This window comes from Anguilla rostrata, chromosome 5 (assembly GCF_018555375.3).
Source record: "Anguilla rostrata isolate EN2019 chromosome 5, ASM1855537v3, whole genome shotgun sequence".
Classification (NCBI taxonomy): domain Eukaryota; kingdom Metazoa; phylum Chordata; class Actinopteri; order Anguilliformes; family Anguillidae; genus Anguilla; species Anguilla rostrata.
Window position 1 is genome coordinate 46978548 of NC_057937.1, and position 24371 is coordinate 47002918.

The 24371-nt window shown below is 43.1% G+C and overlaps 3 protein-coding genes across 4 annotated transcripts; 2 read left to right on the forward strand and 1 right to left on the reverse strand.

Annotated features, from left to right (window-relative positions):
- On the forward strand, positions 1 to 4098 carry mfap1 (microfibril associated protein 1). The gene is made up of 8 exons (XM_064336658.1): positions 1 to 226; positions 656 to 872; positions 990 to 1125; positions 1635 to 1822; positions 2048 to 2317; positions 2479 to 2638; positions 2749 to 2838; positions 3421 to 4098. Exons 1-8 carry the CDS (start codon positions 145 to 147, stop codon positions 3598 to 3600), a joined length of 1323 nt encoding a protein of 440 aa, XP_064192728.1. The 5' UTR covers positions 1 to 144; the 3' UTR covers positions 3601 to 4098.
- hypk (huntingtin interacting protein K) lies at positions 4045 to 5433 on the reverse strand. The gene is made up of 4 exons (XM_064336666.1): positions 5225 to 5433; positions 4813 to 4868; positions 4652 to 4703; positions 4045 to 4412 (listed from the first exon to the last, which is right to left on the reverse strand). The coding sequence occupies exons 1-4, from the start codon at positions 5384 to 5386 to the stop codon at positions 4317 to 4319; spliced, it is 366 nt and encodes a 121-aa protein (XP_064192736.1). The 5' UTR covers positions 5387 to 5433; the 3' UTR covers positions 4045 to 4316.
- A 1314-nt stretch (positions 5434 to 6747) lies between these two features.
- serinc4 (serine incorporator 4) lies at positions 6748 to 24057 on the forward strand. 2 transcript variants are annotated; one of them, XM_064336657.1, is made up of 12 exons: positions 6748 to 6975; positions 14275 to 14442; positions 14710 to 14888; positions 15619 to 15698; positions 16557 to 16650; positions 17566 to 17777; positions 18745 to 18840; positions 21398 to 21524; positions 21878 to 21950; positions 22133 to 22172; positions 22573 to 22723; positions 23068 to 24057. In XM_064336657.1, the coding sequence occupies exons 1-12, from the start codon at positions 6952 to 6954 to the stop codon at positions 23267 to 23269; spliced, it is 1446 nt and encodes a 481-aa protein (XP_064192727.1). In that variant the 5' UTR covers positions 6748 to 6951; the 3' UTR covers positions 23270 to 24057. The 2 variants fall into 2 exon arrangements, with proteins under 2 accessions (XP_064192727.1, XP_064192726.1); XM_064336656.1 differs by lacking the exon at positions 6748 to 6975 and adding an exon at positions 11504 to 12035.
- Positions 24058 to 24371: the final 314 nt, after the last annotated feature.

Genomic DNA, 24371 nt, shown 5'->3' on the forward strand with positions numbered 1-24371 from the left:
AGATCCGGTAACCCATAATGTATTTCCGGTCTGAAAAACGCAAACCGTAAACAGCCATCACCCTAGTAGGCTAAACAAAATAATAAGGTTCAACGTTGCTTGTTAGGTTTCTCCGTACATTTTTGTCTTTTTAGCCGGTCAATCATGTCCGGGCAAAACGCTCTCAACATGAAGCAACCACCGATCCAATCCACAGCTGGAGCTGTGCCGGTGCGAAATGAAAAAGGTGAGCGCAAGTGCTGAGTTAGCCTGGTGCTAACGAGGGCCCGAGACTTGCGGCACATTTTACTTGTTACTTTCTCAGTTTAGCACAACGTAGTCCTTGAAATATACTGATTAAAATGAAATTTAAATTGAGACATAATGCTAATTATACTTCCCTGACACATATCAGTACCAATATCGCTATTCATGTATTACGGTATGTTTATGGCGGTGAAGTAACGTTAACCTGTACCTGTATGGGTAATTGTGTGTCTAGTACGGCATTATTATGACCAAATAAGGCTGATTGATTAAATAAGTCATACGACTGAAATGAATGAGGGACAGGTGGTGAAATGTTATTGTAGTGTGTGCAACGTAGCTAATATTTACACGTCCTACTATGTTGTTGTAAAACGTGTTCAATTTTGTCAATGTGGTTGTTTCTTAGGTGAGATTTCTATGGAGAAGGTGAAGGTGAAGCGATATGTGTCAGGTAAGCGTCCTGACTATGCCCCTATGGAGTCGTCGGATGAAGAAGAGGAGGATTTCCAGTTCGGGAAGAAGGGCAAGGAGGCTGAGCCAGAGCTGGAGCTTGAGGAGGAAGAGGTGTCAGACCCTCGTCTGAAACGCCTGCTCAACCGCGTCTCGGAGGATGTGGAGGAAAGGTATTTCTTATTGCTTCATCCACAGATGTACTTTGTGATGCTGATGTTTTTGTTTTACACTGCTTGTTTTGGACTGTTCTGAAGCAATAATGTTTCCATCTTGTGGGCATCCCAAAGGTTGGCACGACACAGGCAGATCGCTGAGCCGGAGCTTGTGGTGGAGAGTGAGGAGTCGGATGAGGGGACTTGGCACCCTGAACGTGAGGAGAGCAGTGAAGAAGAGGAAGAGGAGGAGGAAGAGATTGACGATGAGGTGAGCTGGACAGGCGTGTCAGAATTTCAGTAACGACCATGGTCATATTGGTGGGATGTAAGGCCACTATATAAAACCATTGTTATAATACCTCTCCTTTGTTGGCAGCAACAAAACAAGAGGCTTAGGCCCAAAAGATACCGTATGCAAGTACATAAACACGGAGGCTTTGAGCTACGCAAAGTTGATTTCATGCATAGTTGCATTCTGAAATGTGTCACCTGAAATTCTTAATGCAACACAAGTGCGGGCTGCGGTGTCAAGCGTTGCGAAGTGCGCTATAGCAGGCAACAACACGATGAAGCTGTCTTCTTCGATTTTTGCTCCCCCGAGACTCTGGTTCATTACCTCCAGGGGGACATAAGAATGCGTGTTGAGTACGCACCATCGGGCCTTGTGTTTGCAGAGTGTCGGCCTGGTGTTTTCATGTGCATTTGCGTACTTGCGCAGGGTATGTTTCACGCCTTAGAATGAAGCTTGACGTTTCGGTGTCTGGTTTTGGGTTGCAGGAAATCGAGAGGCGCCGCGCGATGATGCGCCAGCGAGCAGAGGAACGGAAAAACGAAGATATGGAGATCATGGAGGTGGAGGAGGAGGGCAAGTCAGGGGAGGAGTCTGAATCTGAGTCGGAGTATGAGGAGTACACAGACAGCGAAGACGAGGCAGAGCCGCGGCTCAAGCCTGTCTTTATACGCAAGTAAGAGACACAGGCGGGCGTGGGACACACTGTGGGGGAAATGCAAATGTCACATCCCCTATATTGTATGTAAGGAAAAAATAATTGCTTTTTTATTTGCAGAAGAAAAGGTAAAATTGTAATGCCGGCTAAGTTAAATAAATAAATGATAAATAGTTTGTTAGAAAAGGTGGTGTACAGGCAGTGGAAGAGCTGGCGGTATCCTTATCCTGCTTGTACTTACAGGAAGGACAGAGTGACTGTGGCGGAGAGAGAGGCCGAGGAGCTGAGGCAGAAAGAGCTGGAGGCTGAGGCCAAAAAGCAGGTGGAGGAACGAAGGCGCTACACCCTGAAGATTGTGGAGGAGGAGGCGAAGAAGGAGTTTGAGGAGAACCGGCGCACGCTGGCCGCGCTGGAGGCCCTGGACACGGACGGAGAGAATGAGGAGGAGGAGTACGAGGCCTGGAAGGTCCGTGAGCTGAAGCGGATCAAGCGGGATCGCGAGTGTCGAGAAGCGTGAGTACCGCCCTATATATATGAAGGCATTTATTGAATTTCTCACAGGAGCAGACTTTATTTAGAAACAGAACACAGCCACTGTTTGACTTTCCCAGTGGAATTCCATTGGTGACAACTGATTTGACTGACTGGTTGTGCATGTTTTTTTTCCCCCTCAGTATGGAGAAAGAGAAGAGTGAGATTGAAAGATTCCACAATCTCACCGAGGAGGAGCGCAGAGCAGAGCTTCGCAACAACGGCAAAGTCATCACCAACAAGGCCACCAAGGGCAAATACAAGTTCCTCCAGAAGTACTACCACAGAGGAGCCTTCTTCATGGTGAGAAACACAGGCCTGTGATTCTAATTAGACTTTTGTTAGGCTGCATGCTTGTATTATGGTATGGTAACATTTTCTGACTTTAAATTGTTTGTTTTGTTTTTCTACAGGATGAAGAGCAGGATGTCTTCAAGAGAGACTTCAGTGCTCCCACCCTGGAGGACCACTTCAACAAGACCATTCTGCCCAAAGTCATGCAGGTCAGCTTGAGTTTCATTACAAATGTTAAAAGTGAACTATTTGAGTCTCTGAGGTGGCAAATCCAACTGAGGTATTTGTTCCCTAGTGTAGTGATGCACACCCGGTGTGGATCGAATCGTGCATTACAGAGTTGACTAGTCAGGAGTCCTGTGGGTCTATAAACAACTGGTCAGGGTGTCATGAAGACAAGTAGGATTTCAGCTGAAAGGGGATACCGCATATTTGGTAACTTTTGGTCGATTGGCAGTTGCCTTTATTGGGCAATGTACTAACCTAAGTGCCAGTTGGAAATTCCGGTGCAGTAAATGTGGTCGATTGCATACTAAAAGCAAAGGCTGTCTTGCGATACATATATTTTTCAAAGGCCATGTGTGTCTTCCCAAATGGACTGGCTTGCTCTTATGATTGTGCATTCCAAATTGCCAAAGGGGTTGGTATAGATAGTAAATTATTTTTTTATTTTATTGTATTAAGATAGTATAAAAAATGTTACATTAGAATAGCTACAGATTGTGTATTACTGAGTAAAGATTTGGTATTGTTCATTGAAAACTAATTGGAATTTCATTGCTGGATTTCAGGTCAAGAACTTTGGTCGTTCTGGGCGTACCAAGTACACGCATTTGGTGGATCAGGACACCACCTCATTTGATTCTGCTTGGGCTCAAGAGAGTGCACAAAACAGCAAGTTCTTCAAGCAGAAGGCGGGTGGCGTGAGGGACGTGTTTGATCGTCCTTCTGTGCAGAAGAGAAAAACCTAAACTGCAACCATGCAGAGTGAAAGCTCCGGTGAAGACGTGGGACACAATAACTCGACACTCTGTGTCTTGTGACTGAACCACACTCCTTCCAGCTCACATTCATACTGGAAGCCCCCTGCTTGGGATGGGTGGTTACCCTTGACTCACGGACTACATTACCTATAAATGCTTAATTGGTTTTAAGTTGTAATCCATTATTGAGGATAAATGTCAAACAGATATCCATCAAAGAGAATGGGTTTTCAGTCATCGATTGTTCCAATTTCTGTACATTTTTTAGTAAATATAAAACCGTTTCATAGCCATTGCAGTGAAAATACCATTTTCTAATTTGAACAATATCACAGAAACAGTCTTCTGATTTTTCCACAGCTGAATTTTTTTCTCCTTTTTTTGTTAAATATGTGGTGAATTTCTCTGTAAATAATTACTTGTAACAGCCCCTGAAAGTAGTGAACTTTTATTGAGTGATATTAAATTGGAAAAGTAAAAGTAGAATGTCAGCTCTCGTGTATTGCAATGAAAGCATTTCCATACTTGTGTTTTCGGTCAGGACTAGATGCACTTAAAACACATTCCCCATCCAGTCCACTTTGTCAATTAAACCTCTGGACAAATGGTATTTATAGACAGTCCTTGCACCATAGATGGAATAGCTCAAGACAGTCTGCTTGCTGTGCTATTGAGAAACCATTTACAGGCTCTTTCCTTCCCGTTCAGTTAGTCAGGGCGATCAGTGCTTCCACCACATTGCCCATGTGCTCTCTCAAACTGCGTTCAGCTGTGCCTCTGGGGATCTCCATCTCGCTCATCTGCGGAAAATGAGCAGTGTTTTCTCATTCGACATTGTATAGAATGCATTATTTTAAAAGGTATAACACCTACTTTTTTAAAACAAAATTTTTCTATATTAGCATAACACATCAAGTAGAAATCTTTTAATAGAACTATTTTGGTTGTGTAGGTCACAACCTTAACAGATTTCGCTAAAAATAGAGAACAGCCAATAACAAAACATCGGAAATGAGTAGAGAAGTGATATTGTACTCACTATAAGTTCTACGTCTTCTTTCTTGATTGTGACTTTGGCCAGTTCCTTTTCTCTGGAAAAGTTTTGTTTAGTTTGTTAGAAACAACCACAAAGACGGTAGTCTAAATGACAAATTTATAAATGTAGGTCTGAAAAGTTTGATACTGAGATGCTGTGCTCACCTCTCCTGTTTTGCTTTCTGTTCTCTTGATCTCCTGTCGCCAATTACCGACATAGCCTGTGAACTCAAGAATTAAATGCCACTGAGAAATTACATTAAGGGTTAATGATATTCACACATTAAAGCATCAGTCTACTTCAAGCATTTATAAAGACAACGGATGAGTATTATTATTTATCAATACTTAACTCGACGAGTTACTACGTCTGAAAAAGGAACCAACAAGTTTAAGACGTTTAATTTTCTGTTAAGGTCACTAACATGACGCGCATCTATCAATACTGTACTACTGTATTCGTATGGATGTTGATAGCGAGCTGGCTTACACAGTACAACAGCGATACCTAACCTAAACGCGAGGCCACTGGCCGGGTTTATACAGTGCCTTAGCTCCGCGTGTTGGGTGTTTTTACCGTTTCCAGATCCGAGCTGGATATTTCCTTCTCTTCGGCATAATCAGTCACCCGCTCCAAGTCAGCAGCTCCACTGTCATGTTTGCGAGGTTTTTCTGCTGGTTTTTCAGTACAATTCTCCTCAGCATCTAAGTCCAAGTCCACATCCCCTTCCGCGGCCATGTTTGCCTCTTTTCTACCGGAACTAAAGTAAAGTGCAAGGCTTTCTTCTAAATGTCATTCGGAACAGAATTCGTGGAACACTTGCGGCACGTGGTCCAAAGGCGGTGGTGCGCAGTCCTAAAGATAGTGGAGCATTTGAATAAATGGTGCAAGATGGTTAGCTTGAAAATCAACTTGTCAGACTGGGAGAGACTATTGGACATGCATTGAGACAATCTTAGCATGTTAATATTGCATGCATATTTAGGAAGCACGTGGACGTTACGCAGAGTAATGTTCATAATCTATTTGTCGGTTAGGCAATACATTCTGCCGTCATTAACGACTACATAAAGTTATTTTATCCGGTAAGGTAACTTCCAGAACAAATGGCAAACATTTACTAATGATATTCAAAAATAGTGTTTCACCTGTGGGCAGAATATCTCAATTTTGACAATGTTGTTAAGGTAATCCCGTTGCAAAACAGAATTGACTACTAACTCATTTTGTAGTACAAGCAATACGCCAAGCATCCACTCTTGCACTGGCCAAAATCTCTATGTTAAACGGCACCTCGCAAATCCGTCATGCCAACATTTCTTACAGGCCTTACAGGCCATAGACGTATATATGTCTATGTTACAAGCCACTGCCAATAACAGTTGACTGTGTTTGATTGGTTTGATACGATATCAGAAATAACGCAACGTGTGGTTGCTGTCAGAGCTCACTACCGTTTCATTATTACATTTGAATTTGTTTGCCTTTAACGTGACAGCATTGCAATCTTTATCTCAAGTAGCCATTTCCTCCATTTTCTTGCTGGAGTGCTTCACACAATTGAATGTGCGAGGATCCTATCCACCACTAGATGGCGTACACGGCATCTCAAATTCTCAAAAAGTGAATAATCATTAACACAGATAATAATGATTCTTTCGTTTTAACACGTGGATAATCACAGTTGTACGTGCAATATTGTTTGCAACCAAAGCTCTGTCACCAAAATAGAAGTAACAGTTATGATCTTTTTATATGAATTAAATCTATTGCCTATGAGGGAACTAATGTCTGTGCATTGGCAAGTAAATATTCCATTCAGCTAGAGTGGGCAGACCTTCCAGGGTTCCTTATTACACAGCTTTTGTGGAAATGTAGATGTGCGAGGCTGGATTAAAGAGTAAGAGCTTCCCTTACTATCTTTGGTCCATAAGAGGTTTACCCGGTCTTAATGCAAGGAGTGTCACTGTAATCAGGACCTTTCCCCTGTACCCTGAAGGGGCTGTGATGTTTTGTTACCACCAGCAATGTGACCCAATCCCTTGACTTGTCTGTAATTGGCTTTGAAAGATCTATCCTGGTTCCTTGATAAAGGCTACTTGTTTTAATCCAACCCCTTTTTCACCTGGGATACTTGTTCTTGGTAGTGTATATGTCTGGAATATACTATCAGCAGGAATGGTTCTGGAGCTAGCCAGTCTCTGCAGTCCAAAAGCTAACCCTTTCATCTTGGTGTATGACTGATTGCTGATTGCCTGTGGATCTGGAATTTTTTCCTGGCACCTGGATCAGTGTGGAAAGTGATGCGTCGCTGTGTCCGGGCCCAGGTAGGACCGGCAGTCAACAGCTGGAATAATACTACTGTCTGCTGTCATGCGCTTAAAAGTACACTCTACTGTTGTTATGAAACAGTAACTTGCCACAGGTTATCCCAGTTGTAATTCAGATTACATTTCTTTTTATATTACATTAATTTCATGAATGCTCTTATCCAGAGTGACTTACAATGTAGATGTAATTTGGTTAATTAATAGATACAGTGGTATTTATCTATACAGAAATATGGCCATTCATTACTTCCTAACTATGTTCTCAATAAAATCAGATGTCAGATGGAGAAATGAAGGAAGATGAGTATGCTTAATTCACACCTGATGACTGTGTGATAAAGGATACTAGCAAGCAATTCCAGAAACATTCTCAGGAAGTTAGCGTAACTGATTTAGGAATCCATACATTCCTACAGTTTCCTGGAAGTCCATTGAATGTTAAGTTTTAAGTCACAACAAATGGAATTGAATGGAATGGTTTTGATATCATTATCAGTTTTTTTATTCCTATTTTTAAATTTAGCTATTTCCAGGACTTTCATTTGGAACATTATAGACACATGTCCTCCATGTCCATGATTTTTTACTTGACTGAATGATACTCAGAGGATAGTTCCAGTAGAGCATTGTCTGTGTCCAGGCAGGGACCACAGATACAGTATTACGGCAAAATCTCTCCCACTGTCAATGCATCCATAGCTCAGATGGAAACATAGCAGGTTCAGAGGCCTTCCAAACAGGAATACATGTGGCCTGTGATGGTGGCAAGGAGAATTAAGAGTCATTTGTTATCATTAATTTCAGATGTGATTTGGGATTTTAGTGAAGATTAATATTGACATGTGGTTATATTAAATAATCTAGCTCTGGCACGAAGAACACACAGGGGATATGCCTCTTGTGTGCATTCAATTGGTGTGTGCTCATTTAATCACTGAAATCCATTTATTTTTTATAAGGGACACTTGTGCTATGCATAAATCCCAGCATGTCACTGGATTGTGGTCTGAATTCAGGCTATTTCCTGCAGGTACCATATCTATATATTGTTGCTTGTGTTTGTGTGTGTGTGTGTGTGTGTGTGTGTCTTTCTTACAGAAGGCAAGAATTTCTTAATATGTTGTGAACTTCATTGTTTACAACATACTAGTAAAAAAAGATTGTGCGTTGGAGACTTTAATAGACATTTTTATTTTTGACAGCCAGGGATGTATGGAATGGATTATTATCAAACTTTTGAGGTATACATTTTCATAACATAAAAAAGAGCAATGGAATTTAAGTGAAAGTGCTCTTAACTTCTGATATTTGTAAAGGAACATTGCTTATCAGAAAATAACAATTCTCAATTTTATGGAGAATGAAGTTAGAGTGGAATACATGAATTCCAATTAGAGATGGTACATATAAGGCAGGAGTTCTCAATCTCATCCACAAAGGCTGGGGTGGCTGCAGGCTTTTGTTCCAACCAAGCAGTTACACACCTGATTCTGCTAAACAAGGTTGCTTAGCAAAGAGTGCAGTAGCTGATCAGAATCAGGTGTGTAACTGCTTGGCTGGAAGGAAAGCTTGCAGCCACACCGGCCCTTTCTGGACAAGACTGAGGACCCCTGATATAAGGCATGATACATTGACATGGGACTGAGATGACTAAAATGTGCATTTTATTTTGTAACATTTATTGGTTGATGAATTGATTGACTGATTGAGTGTCAGAAGAGAATGCCATCTTAAAAGTTTACTGTTGTCCATCATTCACTGGGCCACATGTTTAGCAGTTGTTCAAACATGCAGGAAAGGAGCATTCTTCTGGATGTATGTGTGAATCTGACGGAGAGAGGCATGCTGTCCTAATACACAGACCAGTTCTCTTAAAAGCAAGATCCTCTAATTGGTTTAGATAACTTCACCAATGCGTGATTGAAGCAACGGGAGATTAAAGACCTAAAATTAAACTCTTTCATTGTGGGCTGGAAACAGCAGCCCTGGATACGGTCTATTGTCTTTATTGCTTTCTAGCTCTGTGAACAATAGGCTGCATTATGCTCAGAGAGTCACTTGCGGTTTTGATTTAGGGAACAGGTTCTTTTTTATTTCAACTGTGAATGTAATTTCTTAACATATCATTAACTAAAGTTATTTTTCAGGCTCAGAGGTAGATACCAGTAAGAAATCAAGGAAATATGATGCTTTCTAATATACTCTGTATAGGCATCTATTTCTGGAAGAGACCAGCTTCATAAAGCATATGCTGTCCCCTAGTGTTATATCTTCTACATTAATACAATACAATACAATCCCCATTCTGAATGTTTCTGACATCGATGAAATCATTAATGTTTGACCAGGCGTTTTATAGTCATACCTTACTGCCCTGTATTCTGCTGCTGCTTCTTGCTCTTAACTCCTTCAGTCAGCTGTCAGTGTGAAACCTCTCATTCATTTCTTCATTACCTTAAAGCTTCTTATTCAGTTCAGGGGTTAGGGAAGCCTGCTGTTAACCGGGTAACTGGAGGTTTGAGGAAAGAAATCCATGTTGTATTAAATGGTGAACGGAGACAAGCCTGTGATGTGTAATATTGTTACGATTCGCTACAATGATTCGTTATTGTCATTCATCGTAAATGTGCTTTGGGCAAAGGTATAGACATTTAATATTTTAACTCTTTTTTAAACTTGAATCTAATTGAACATTTGCCTTATGCAATAGATTGGTGCTTCTTTATGTTTAATTAGGTTACAATATAATGAAATTAATATCTGTTAAAAACATGAGACAACAGTCCTGCCATTATATGCGTTAAATGACAAAATTTGTATTTTGTATTAGAAATTGCCCACTTGGTTCAACTATGATACTGTGCTAGCCGCTTCCTTCCAAAGGGCTATGTATGAAAAATGTGAGGAGCAGGTTAAACTTGTTTCAGCCTGTCTTGAGATAGCCTTGTTCGGCCGTGGTGCTGAAAGCCATTTCTCACTCTCCCCCGCCCCCACAAACAGCCTTTCAGAGTCACTCAAGGGCCAGAAAGAAATGTGAATGAAAAACACACAGCGTGAGGTGCTGACATTCGGTTTTTATGAGCTCAGGAGATGCTCAGACCCTGGAGCACCAGGTCTGTCGGTGTTTCTGTGTGAGAGCTGCACATGCACTGCCTCAGGTATGCTGGTGCTCCGTCCTGGAGCCTCCGTCTGAATTAATGTGTCAGACTACGGCACAGTGAAGGTCACCCTGGCCGAGGCAGACGCTCAAAGACTCTGGGATTATCCCGCTAGCGCATCTCCATGCACAAAGACCCAAATTTAATCTTCCCCCCTGTTTACTCTCAACTCCCTGTTAAGCTTCAGTTTCAGCCTTTAAGCCCAAAGTGTGTGTTAATGGCAAAGGCCATGGCTGGTCAAATCCTCATTCATCAGGTTACTTTGGGTGTATTGCTTTAGAGTGAAGCACATGAGAACACACCCAAAACACACACACACACACACACACACATACACAATACATGCACTGTGCTTGGTATCAGGTCATGATTTGCACAGGTACATTATGCGTTTTCATGTGAATGTTACAAGTCATTCTTTATCCTGTCTTATAAGGATTACCTGTTTGGTGAATAAATAACAATCTATTGAGTTGAACTAGCAGCTGACTGTTTCACTTCTACGTTTCTTAGACTAGCAGAACTGATGAGCATTTTCTGACGCTGAAAGGAATGAAGTAATAAACCCTTGTGAATAAAATCAGTGCTGACAGAATGATCGAGCTTTTCATGTGTTACCACTTCTGATCTTTGCGATAACAAAAATCACAACGAACAGAAACAGATGTGACTCAAAGTATCTCAGATGGTGGGATTTCATGGCCATACATGTGAACTCCCTTATATCATTTCAGAGTGATGAAATATATACAGCACTATAACTGCAGCTGAGTTGCATTTTGTTTTAATTTTTAATTGACTAGGTTACCCATAAAAAGCATTTTCAGAATTTCATTAAATGTTAAATGAAGAGAGTTACTAAAATAAATTCAAATGTATTATTATTATTGTTGTTATTATTATCATTATTATTATTATTATTATTATTATTATTATTATTATCATCATCCCGTCTCTCTTGGTGAAATCCTGAGGATGGCACTGCTCCTGTTTCCGCTGTCTGACATGGTTATGGGTCTTAGTGTAATGAAGGGATTATGAATGTGGCCTATTTCCCTACTGCTCAGACAAGAGTTGGGTAGGAACACTGGGGTGGGGGAGGCGTAAGTACAAGGACGAGGAAAACGGTGCTCCTCTAAGCACAAAAACATGTAAAATCACATCGTTGGAAGTAATTCCATTACTTTGCTGAAACCGATTAAGGTCTCGGCCAAATCCTATTGTATGATTGGTCTCTCGCGCTACCAGTCGGTGGGGCGGGGTGGTTGGGGGGACAGATGGACCAATGCACCGTGCTGTCCTCTGTGGCTTATCTCCCTGGGTAGAGCGGGGGCAGAGGGGGGGAGGGCTGGGCAATTTCTGTGACTCATTCCTGGCAGATTTGCACAGGGACACACCGGCACACGAGACACTGGACTGACTGTCCCACTGACTGCGGAATACATTAGCACACAGGGCTCAGGACGCGGAGCGAAATGTGTTTTCCAAGTGTTTTGGACAAAGCATGGGTGCTTGCACAGTGGGGGGGGCCTCTGTCGCTGAGCAGGATCTGACTAATGTTGGGAAAGTGATGACCTGTGCTCCAGCGCTAAAGGCAACCCGCCTAGGCAGACGGAAGACTGCTCTGTGAGAGTCCTCTTCGGTGACGCTCGACATCTCCAGTCCCGCAGGACAGACGTTCATTTGGACGATTGCCGGGATAATATCTCTCAATACTCCTGTTTGTGGGCCCGTCATAATGTCTGACTTGTCGTTGCCAACGCACATAGTGTAAGAAATGATGTAGGAGTTTTACCAGGGACCTTGACTGAACTCCACAGACAACTTAAAATGTCAACAGGTCAATCTCTTCGGCGCAGCAGGCTCAGCAAGTGCTTCCTCAACATGTTGGCCTATCAGGTGAGAGAGAGACTTGTTTTAAAAGAGACGGGGCTTGGAGGCTTCCCAGGGCAGACGTTGACCTGGGGAGTACACTAGAGGACTGTGCAGGGTAGCATGATCAGGTGTGAGGTTTCGCATGTGGGTGGAAAGGGGGGGGGGGTGTTAAAACTTTTATTGCTTACTCTGATACATCAGTGATGCAGGTGTTGGTATGGGAGATTGTTGTGTTTACTGTAGAAGATGACAATGCCACATAGACAAGAGATTGCTTTTGCTTAGAATGAGATTATGTGAATTTCATTATTGCATTCTGTGTGCCTCTGTGTATTTTTGGCTGTAAAAACTGCCTCTTGTTCTTTCCTTGCTGTCTGTAGCAGTTTGTCTGAATGGCAAGGTATACCTGTTGGATTTGAGCGTTTCGATATAAGTGGAATTTAATTACTCATGTGGACAATTAGGCAATTTGCTTTCTTGCATGTCACATATTATTCACCATTGCCACTTTCAAATGTCTTATGAGGTTGTTTAGCTGGAGCTGCCTTGATTCAGAGAAAATGCTAAATTATGCGTAGTACACTACATGACCAAAGTGTCTGCACACCTCTTGATCTGGGTCTGATTTTCATGGTTTGGGCTTGTCCCCTTGGTTCTATTGAAGGCAAATCATAATGCAGTGACATTCTAGAATATTCTGTGCTCCCAACTTTGTGGCAACAGTTTGGGGAAGGCCCTTTCCTGTTTCAGCATGACAGTGCCCCCTGGTGAGGGGAGGTCCATATCGCAATGGTTTTCTCAAGATCAAAGTGTAAGGACTTGACTAGCCTGCATTGAGCCTTGACCTCCAACACCTTTGGGATCAATTGGAAAGCTAACTGCGCACCAGGCCTAACCACCCAATCAGTGCCCAACCTCACTAATGGTCTTCTGGCTGAATGGAAGCAAATCCCTGCAGCAATTCTCCAACATATATTATAAGTCTTCCCAGATGAGTGGAGGTTGTAATAGCAGCAAAGGGAGGACCAACTTCATATTAATGCCCATAGTTGTGGTTGAGATGTTGGATGTCAGGTATCCACATATTTTTGGCTATGCAGTGTATCATAATAGTATTTTCTTCAGCAAAATAATATTCCACATCTAATCTACCCAACCCACTTGACTGTAACCCAGGTGCTTGTCATAGTGTTAGTCATTACATGTGCTCAAATGGCTTCTCAGAGTGTTTGCATAATGAAAGTCTACACCTCCTATTAGTCAGCTACAGTGACAACAATTTCCTTAATGGTCCAGTGAGCAGTGACATGACAGCACTAGTACAGGCCTTATGAGTTCACACAAATTGCATTTTGCAAAGACTCCTGGTCTATATATCCGAATGGAGAAGTCCATTCAGGATAGGGTGGGGGGGTCTGTTTTTGTGTGAGTGTCCCTCTTCAAACACATCAGTAGTAGTTGGAAGTAGGGTGCAATGGAATTAAATTAACTTGCAATGATGCAATTACACTTAATTAACAATGATACAATGATAATTGTAATTTACTGTCATGTTATGTTGCTGCTTTTGTGGATAAGGCAGAAAATAAGTTACATGTAAAGTATTAATCTACTGTGATGGTCCACTGTTGTGAGGGTTTGCTATCATATTAGTGCTAATATGCACTCACTAGCAAATTAATCACCTGGATTTTGTTGGAAAAAAAGCAATACAGAGCGGAGTCCTCTTTTTAATTAATCTGTTGGATGTTCTTGTTATTAAGAGAATGGCCTTGGATTTGGTCTGGCCCAGGTCTGGAGCTGTCTCTGGGTTTAGCCCATTGTAAGTGCTGTTTGGCCCTTTTCCAGACTGACATCCTTGTCCGTGAGAAGCACCCAGATGCTGCTGCTGTCTGAATTAATTCCCTCCCCTGAAGTGGCCCTGACCCTCAGATATAAAAATGTAGGCTGGCCATCCCCATTTTTTAACTGAAGACAGATCTGTTGAATATACCACCAATATTCCTCTGGTTGCTGTGGTCTAGTTCCCAGTTGTGGCTCTTTGAGTGACAGTGCTGTCAGTGTGAGGAAGGTGGCACATGATGACACAACTCTACTTATAGGTAAAATGCTGAAGGTTCAAATTCTAAATTAATTAATGTTGTTACTGCCGAGACTCTTATATGCCACCTTATTTGTTATATTTAAACTTTGTAATGATGTGTTATTAAGTCTAGAATAAAAGCTATTGAAACTTGACCCTTCTTCTCTGTTGGTTCAACAGATATGTTGCTGCTGTGGCCCCGCCCCTTGTTCTCTGTGCTGCGCCTTCTGTCCTCCCGTCAAGTCTTCCTCCAGCACACGGGTCATGTACATCCTGTTCCACATCCTGGCCTGTGCTGTCTCGTGCCTCATGCTGTCCCGGACTGTGACTGAAGCAGTGAGAGAGAACGTGAGTGGCTTCGCTGTGGCGGCACTTCGCGGGGAGCGAGGGGGCCGTGTTTCTCTCAGTGACCAGAATGCATCTGCGGCGAAGGGCTTTGGTGACAGTTGCTCCCTTGTCATTCTTTATTCTGCAAATCCTCTGATTTGTTTGTCAATGAGCTTTGCCATTTGCTGTGTTAAGTCACATTCAATAAAGGTCCTGTTAATCCCTCGCCACCAAACACGCAAGAGCAGAGCGCTCGTGTGCTAGCTCCTGTGTCTCTCTGTGCTTCAGGTGCCTTTCTTCACCCTGGTGTGCGATCAGGCCCGTGGAGGTGGGGACTGTGAGATGCTGGTGGGGTACTCAGCGGTTTACAGGGTGTGCTTCGGCACCGCCTGCTTCCACCTGATGATGGCGCTCTTTCTCATCGATGTCAAGTCCAGCCAGGACTTTCGCGCATTCATCCACAATGGGTCAGGACTCCAGCTAATAAATTCCAAAGCATGCTAGATAGTAAATTACATATTTGTGGCTGCGAATGCTTTTGGTATGAACTTGATACATAGGCAGAACAAGATTGTAGTCCAAATGCATTAGTACTGACATGTTGCCCACAGAAGGAGGTTTGTTGCTAGTTACAGGTGTGTCAGAGAACATATTGGTGTGTGCCCTCACAGAGTGACATTAATTGGTTGGTTGATTGATAAAAAAATTTTTTTGTCAAATCTAGTTCCTCAATGAGACCTGGAAAATCTATTGCTTGCTATTGAAAAGTGGAAAATATATATTTGGATGTAAGCCAGAGTCTGAAAATATTCTGAGAAAAACAATCAAAATCAAAATTAGAAAAATTACCCAAAGTTACATCAAGCACACAACCCAGTGGGTGTTGGGCTAGCGCCCCCTTTGTCCCATGGCTCATATCCAAGCCTGGGCACAAAACCTGGGCATGAGCAGGTGGTGCTGGAAGCCATTTGCTTGGCCTGGCAGATTAGATCTCTGCCCACACACTGCCCTCCAAGCTGCCTGTCCCCTCTCACAGGATGTGTGGCTGTACCGTGACAACCACTTTATCCATCTGTTACACAAATGAATGTTTCATCCTTTCGCTTTACATTATGCCATATTCCAGCATGTCTCTGTCATCTTCATGTCCTCTGCATGTCACTGACTCTCTGCTATCCCTCGTCTTTCTTGCTGCAGGTTCTGGTTTCTGAAGTTCATTACCCTTTTAGGGATGTGTGCTGCTGCCTTCTTCATCCCAACAGAATCCTTCCTACATGGTAAGTGAAACAGACGCACACACACACACACACACGGATACATAAAAACTTCAAGACACTGGAATACATACATAGCAAAGATTTGTGTGGTCGATAATTAAAGGTTATGGTCTTAATAAGAACCATTTTGTGCAGGGTTTTGCTAAAAGCACCGTATTGAATTTTCAAAGATAAGAACTGCGGGGGCCCACAACGATCCACAAAGCTCAATGCTATCTCTGAGAACTTTGTAACACATAGCTTATCTGATGAGGTGACCCTAATGGGCCACTTCTTCACATGATAAGACACATGTTGTGATAGAGCCTGTGGTGAAGCTGAGACCAGCTGCTGATAAGTATTGCCTTTTTCATGGTCTAATGTGATAAGTCTGGAATGCTGATAGACACTAATTTGTACTTCTACTTTTTTTCAAAAGCCGCATAGTTTTCACATTCCAGCTGAATGAGATCACCACATTAACATCTGTTAAATATCTGTGTTCAGCAATATCTTAGATCGTATATTTTATTCTCTTTCCTCTGCTAGCTTTTACACACATCTGTGATGATGCCACATATACAGTATTTAGGATCAATAGTTACATAATGTACTTACACCAGGATACTACAAGGTGGCGCTGCAGGAACACTGCTGTAAACTGTAGCAGCATAATCAGCCAGCCTACTTGAATCATTATCATGTGCAGTACTGTAAATCTCCCTGTGGTTTAGATTTAGCTTATTTGGGTTTTTATAAATCTTTTTGAATGCAGACACTCATGTCATTGGGAATGGTAGCGTGTCTTTGGCCTCCTGCCGGATATGGGAGTGGCTACAGGTCATCAGAGTGTTATTCTCTCTCTCTTTGTCTGTCCAGCCTGGCACTATGTCGGTGTGGCAGGTGGTTTTGCCTTCATCCTGATTCAGCTTGTCCTCATCACGGCATTCGCTCACACCTGGAACAAGAACTGGTGAGAGGAGATAGAGGAGTGTGTGTGTGTGTGTTTGTGTGTGTATGTGTTTGTGCTTGTGTATGTGTGTGTGTGTGTGTACAGTTTGTGTGTGTGTTTGTGTGTGTGGTGGGGGGTTGTAGCTCAATAAAGTGATGTTGGGAGGCCCAAACAGGGATCTTTCCATCATAACCCGCTGCCAAAGTGTCCCAAACCACAGCTTGCTGTACTCCAGGCTTCCAGGCCCATGGGAGTATCCTGCCCTGATGGATCTCCCTGCACATCTGGTGCAAGGTTGTACTTAGTGGAGTGTAACTATATTTTAGCTCATATTTTCTCCTCACTTGTTGGAGCAGCAGGCTTTGGACACAAGCCAATTGTCCCACCAATGCAACCGTAATGGAGACATATGAGGGTCTCAGCTATGGCGGTCCTGTCCATCCACCTCCTTGTGGCTGCAGCATCCTCTGCAGTCTGTGGACGCATCTGGAACAGAGCGGCTCCGAGCCCCCCCCTCTGGATGGCTGTCAGATAAATCAGTCGGACTGATTGAAACAAAATGTCTGTCGAGGGGAGTGGGCCTACGTGATTCGCACTCTTTCTGCGCTCGTGCTCATCCACCCACGCAAGACAGCTTGCTCCCAGATGTTTCCATAAACTCCAGGCGCTGTGCTGGGAGATGTCACCCTGTAGCGTGCCCTTCATTACAGCTTTCAAATGTACGGAAGCTTTTTTTGGCGTTTGGACCCCTTCCAACTCAAACATACGCTACGAGAAATCCTCTTAGAGGTGTCATGGGGTCTTAGCAGTTTGATTCTGTAATGTGAGTCCGCGAGTATTTTTGTGCCAAGTTGTAATGGAGACATATGAGGGTTTGAGCTACGGTTGAGTAGGTGGAGTGTAGTTCAGGAGTCTCTGGTCTGGCTGTTCCCTCAGGTTGACGGGTGCTGCTGAGGACAAGCGGTGGTACCTGGCGGTCCTGTGCGCCACCCTGGGCTTTTACGCCATTGCCACCGGAGCCTTCACCTTCATGTACAAGTTATACACCCACCCGGCTGCCTGCCAGCTGAACAAGGTCCTGCTGTGGACCAACCTGGGCCTGTGTGGCCTCATGTCCTTCATCGCTGTCACTCCCTGTGTGCAGGAAAGTGAGTGTCCATTTCTCCTGCTCCTACAATCCCCCCACGCACACACACACACACACACACACACACACACACAATACATCCTCATACAGGCATGCAGACACACTCTAGATGTTCTCACACTGGCATGCACAAACACACACACACACACACACACTTTGTCACAGACAAGAGGAACACTGAGTTGATGTAGTGAATTATGGGTCTTGTCTTTCTTGTACTTGTACGTAGAAAAAAAAGATTCCATGCTAAGAAAACATCCTATGAGCCATGGGCTACTTCTTGTACATAAATGTGTCAAATGTAAAGATGAAATGGACCTGTCAGAAAAAACCTGATGTAATCTTTGTGACATTTTTCTTATTATTTACTGTACACCAGTGCTTTATGCTTCAGGGCACCTTCACCTGTATGTGTCGAGATTTTATCAATGTTCCTTAAATGGCTTGTATGCATTTACACTGGAAGAATCACTGTTATCATTAGGTCTGCGTTGTGTGAAACTTCTAGACCCCACCCTCAGTCTGTTGTATTCAGGGTGTCCTCCTCACTCCTATGAACTGTTTTTTAAATATCATCTTTCTGAACTCCCCCCACCATACTCTGTGCTAGGCACAAAGTCTTCTCCTGTGATTCCCTGTTCTGTCATGTCTTTGGACCTTCATGCTCTGTGATGTACAGACTGTCTCAATAACCTCTCAACTTGATGATATACTTGCTGTCTCTATGACCCCCTGACCTCTGAAATGTATGTGGTTATTATATCTCCTCCATGCTGTGATGTACTTGGTTTTTTGACCTCTCAGCTCAGAGATGCAAATGCTCTCTTTGTGAGTCCTGAACTCTGTGATGAAGGTGCTGTCTACATTACCCTTCACCTCTGTGATGAAGGTGCTGTCTACATTACCCTTCACCTCTGAGATGTAGGTGCTGTCTTCACGATCATTTCGCTCTGTGATGTGGTTTTCAGGACAGCCTCGCTCCGGACTACTCCAGGCCTCCATCATCAGCTGTTACGTCATGTACCTGACTTTCTCCGCCCTCTCCAGCCGTCCACCAGAAAGAGGTACCCACGCCACCATTCCGGGATGTGAACTTTAATCCGTGTAATCTGTTCAACTCTGGGGTTGAAAGGGCGCTCACGTACCTGTGCTAACATGCATTCCCATTACATTATGCGCTTTATGGGAAGGGGAGGGGATATTTTACATTCCTGCAGCATAAGATGACAATTTAATAGCACAGTAATCCAAGCTGGTGGTATCATTACACACTCTTACACATTTCTGTGAGTCTGTATGCTGGTCCCCTAAATCCACTCCTGCTCGGTCTCTCTGTCTACACCTGTAAAGGTCTTCTTCTCCCTAAAGCTGGCCCTTTTGCCTCTGAAGAAAGGAGTTATTACCCAGCACAAGACCAAACATGTGATAGTCAAATGAGAAAGAAGAAGAAAAAATGAGTACAGAAATTTGAAGTGATTTTGTGGTGCTCACTTGACCACTAAGGGCCTGAGATGAAATATTGCTGAGGGACAGACAAGTGGCTGATTGTAGAGGAAATCAGCACTGACAAGACATGTCTGTAGGTTTTTGAAAAGGACATGGCTACACACAATGCCCAGGACAAGGAAGTGAGGAAGCAGCACGGACTTAGAGACAACTGACCTTACATCTCTAAAACAACAACACAATTCCATCTTTCAAACATGGTACAGTTAACAAACAAAAGAAGCATTGCTTCATCTGGATATATATGAATATTTTTTTCCTTGATTAAAATTTATACTATCCATCAAGCATGCCCCTATTCTGTCATCTGCACTTCTCTTCATGAAATTCAAGTTCAATTCACGAGTTCAAGCTGGTATTTGTTTATGACTAGGTCCATGTGAATTAAAGTGTGTGTGTCTGTGAGGGAGAGAGAGCAAAATTAGGTGTTCTATGTACCATTATCCTTGTGGTCGATACTGGCAGGCAGCCAAACAGGGTGGGAACAGTTTGGGAAGCCCTGAAAGGGTTATCCACCCCTCTGATTCCTACAAAGGGCGCAATGACCGTGTCCTCGAAAACTTGAACCATTTGTTAATAAAATGGAGCAATTTTTTGAGTAGCTAAACTAACTTCTGAAATTTCACTGCTTGTGGTACCAGTTAACCTCACGCTCAATTAAACACCATTGCTGCACCAATGGACCTGATAACAGGGTGCAGTGGTTGTTTAACCACATAACATCAATGCGAGCATAGCAAAGGGCAATTTTTAATCAGCAGGCAGTAAAACAGAGTTTATTAAAGTTCAGCTTTGACCTCCTTTCTAGCTCTGCTTCCGGCCACAGTGCTGCCCGACTGTTATGTTCCAGCAGCGTACGCCGAAGCGAGGGTGTGCTGTCCTGCGGCAGAGTGAACCTGTGTTTCAACTTGTTCAGGAAATATGCACCATTGGCCTGCTATAAAAACAGCTTTTCAACACACACACAAATACTTACTCACACACACACACACACACACACACACACAGTATTTTCTGAGCAATAAATATACAGCTGTCACCCTAATTTGCCTTCACCAAAAAACTGTTTGGCTCCCTGTGAGTGTGTGTGTCCTTAGGGTGCTATGGTCTTCTGTTCATAACGTTTGGCTCCAGAAACGCTCCTGATTGAGACATTGGTAGCGTGCTCAGTGCTCATGTGCATAGTCCTGTTCCACTCACACACACTGTTGCCACACACTGTTCTGAGAACATGCTTTGAGTTCAGAGGGTGAAGGGAAGAACTGTTTGTTCTCATCCCATGGCTTTGTTGATATCTTATAAATGATCTGAAAACAACATAAAGTGTCCTGTTTTTGGCTGTGTTTCCATGGTGTTTTGTTTTGAATTCCTGACTTGCGTGTGAGTGGCATACATTACGCCCTGTAATTAGCCTGTGTTTTCATGTTGCCCAGGTTTTTGCTGTGCGCCCTCAGCCGGCTCTGCTCTGAAATCCAGCCCTCCCATGCTCCCTGTCCCATCCCATCCCTAAAACACCACAGTTTGTTGTGTGTGTACCCGTCCTGCCAGTGCAAAGGGCAGCCATGACACATCAGGGTCATTCCAAAATTCCAGGGAGATGGGTCGGTCTGGGGTTGGTCTGGGGCATCAGGAATTATATGTGATAGAGAGACACACAAACAAGCAGACACACACTGGCCCATATCTGACACCTCTGGCGCCACATAACAAACACTGTAGGGCTACAGTTTGCTCACTCACGTCAAACTACCAGTGACAGCCCCCTCTGCCTACAGGACTGAAGGAAACATAATCTCCTGTAATATCTCTGAAGGCATAACCATACGAAATGATGGGGAAAGAACACACACCTGCATGAACCAGGTCTATTCATGTGGTCTTAATAGATTTGTTTTTCTTTCACATTCCTCTGACTATGTTATCCTCTCATGCCTAGATGTTTTTCTTCCACAAAGCAGGAGATGATGTTTCTCAAGGGGTAACTAAATGGCATGTGATGCAGCATGTGGATCTGTAAAGCGCTAGACTGATAGGTAAATGGGACCACTCCATGTCTGCTTGACAGGTGAATGAGGCGAAAAGCTAATGTCATTAATGTGTCTGTGTTGCTTGCAGTGGAGTTCCAAGGGCGGAACATGACGGTTTGCTACCCCAACATGGGTCGCGATGGGATACAGAAGGAGGGCAATGCTGTGGCAATCATCGGGGCGGCCATTATGTACTGTTGCGTGCTCTTTGCATGGTAGGTGTGCTCAGAAACTGCAGTGGAACCCGCTTTCTACAAATAAATCCAAGAAGACAATTCCCTTTGGTGCAGAGAGACAAAATTAGAACGTGGAAACATAAGAATGTTTAATGACATGAAATGCCCACTGAGCCCCTCAAAGCTAGTCATATTTACTACTGTTTATAGTAGACCAAACATTATGTTACGTCTGGTCCTGAACAGTCCAACTACCTGCCTACTATGGCGCAAACTGTTGTCCTCTAGCTTTAAAGTTTTGATCATATCATGTTTGTGCAGATATTTCTTGTATCTTCACTGCTTTTGACCTGGTCGAGAGTAACTATTGCTTTTTTATTTTTTTTTATCAGCAACGAAGCCTCTTATCTCGCAGAAATGTTTGGTCCCTTCTGGATGATCAAAGTTTATCGCTATGAATTCCAGGTAGAGTTTCATAACATATCAATTCTGTTGCTGCTGATTGTTGAAGGTTACTGGGTTTGTGAGTGGGGTTTGGGAGTTCCCACACGTACGTGTTCTTTAGGTGAGGTGATGCACTCGCAGTATCTGTAAGCTGTACTCACCCAGCTGTGTTGCTCACCTGTCCTCTTTCTCCCTCTGCACAGAAAGCCAGCTGTTGTTTCTGCTGCCCAGAACAAGAGGAGGGTAAGCCCATGTCTGAAGCATAGCATTTTTGATACTACCATTAACAGCCAGAGGCCGTTAAGGAAGCAGCATGTTTGTGTTGTGTGAATTTGAGACAGTCTTACAATTGATAGCGCAGTATTCAATTGTAAGACTGGGCGTGTCGAAGTGTCCTTGAGCAAGACACCTAACCCCTAACCCCTAACTGCTCTGGCGAATGAGAGGCATCAATTGTAAAAGCTCTTTGGATAAAAGCGCTATATAAATGCAGTCCATTTACCATTTACCATTTAGCATTGCTTACCTATGTGAATACTTCCTTTTCCATTAGTGCTTTTGTCATACAAGGATACTCTGTAAAAAATAAATTCATATCATCTTGCTGTAGCTTTCTGACTGGTAGCCTTTTTCCTCTCTGTAGAGGAAGAGATGGAGATTGATCATGAGAATAAAGGCTGCCAGAAGGTGATCCACAATGAAAACCAGCGGGTTGCGTACAGCTACTTCTTTTTCCATTTTGTCTTCTTCTTGGCCTCCCTCTATGTCATGATGACCCTCACCAATTGGTTCAGGTCAGTAGGTCACTTGGCATACAAACTACAACTGAAGTGTCCAAAAAGCTGTTGGAAATGCATTCCAAAACAGCAGATGGAATTTGAGGCTTTCATAAATCTCTACAAGCACAGATTTTCCATATAATATGGAACATATAATTTCTTGGAGATGATCAATGATATCATTTTCCCATTGAGGAAATTGCTTATTCTAAAAATACTGTGCACACAACCCCCCCACCCCACACACATACAAACCCATACAGGTTTGTATTGACCAAATTCTATGTATAAAGATGTACATATGATACAGGTTTTTTCCAAACTAAGTTATTGAAATTGAACCCCTCTCTTACCTTCAGCTACGAGTCAGCAGTCCTGGAAACTACCTTCACCCATGGCAGCTGGTCCACCTTCTGGGTGAAGATGGTTTCATGTTGGGCCTGCGTAGTCCTCTACCTTTGGCTGCTGCTGGGTCCACTCTGCCGCTCCGAGTCCAAGTCGCGACCCCGGAGGTCGCGGATCAGGAGAAGGTCGCACCGCCACGTCAGTGTCATCGTGTGACGGCACACAGGCTTGCAGGGCCCCGGTGCCGCCAGGGACGGATGCACACGAGAGTGTTGCCCTGTGGATAGCTTGCCCTAAGCCTCCCTGTACTGCCCCGTGCTGAGGAACGCTGCCCTTGCTACTGATAGGGCTCCAGCATTCCTAATGTTGGCATGAACTCAGACGCAACTGTGTTGAGAGCCAGGAAGGATAATAAAAACAAGGCCAATGATATAAGCCTGAGAAGGCCATAACCAGGGCTTAGGCTGGTTTAAAACATACTGCATTTTGCAGATTGCCAGAGGGAACCGTAAGCTAAGCTGGACTGTTCTATTCTGATTTAATGGAAGCTACCAAGATGTCTGGTCCATTTTATGTGCTCAGATATCCTGATGATATAATTATATTTTTTAATGCTGAATTTAGTCATAGAGCACCAGTTTCAGAAAAGACAGCCAAGTAACGCACGAGAAGGTGATTTTTCAAATAGTTGGTTTGTAATTCAAACAATTTCAAGCAGCCTTCCGTTTCTGAGCAATGGCTTCCTCACATTTGCTGTGATCTGTGGCCACTCTGTAACCTGTTTCAAAGGCTATGTCCTGGGAGAAACTCTTACTCCCACAACTAACACAGTTAGGCCATGGGGAGCGAATGCAATGTATGCAGTAACAGCATAGTGTTTATCATTTTTCCTTGTGAGATGTAAATATTTGAGCACTGGAACGATTGTGAACCAAGCTGGCAACTTATTGCCATGACAGCTGTGACAAATCAAGGTATTTTTTTAAATACATTTTTTCAACAAATGGTCCCTGTGTGATTTGTTAATAACTTTCTGTACTATATATATATATATATAACTTTCTATACGATATATATATTTGCTGCTTGAACCTTTGACCATGTTTTCTTGAAAAAGCAGCAACATCTGGACTTTATCTAGATAAGTGTCCTAAATCCACCATTCTCAACGACAGTAAGGTTAATTAATTGCAGTTGTCATAATTTCTCCCATGTAATAATCCTATACAAGCAGACTAATTTAGAGCAGGTTTGATAAGGAGACGTGTGACTCACTTCTCCCATTCTGGGCTAGTTTCTGCAGATTTCACTGTTCCCA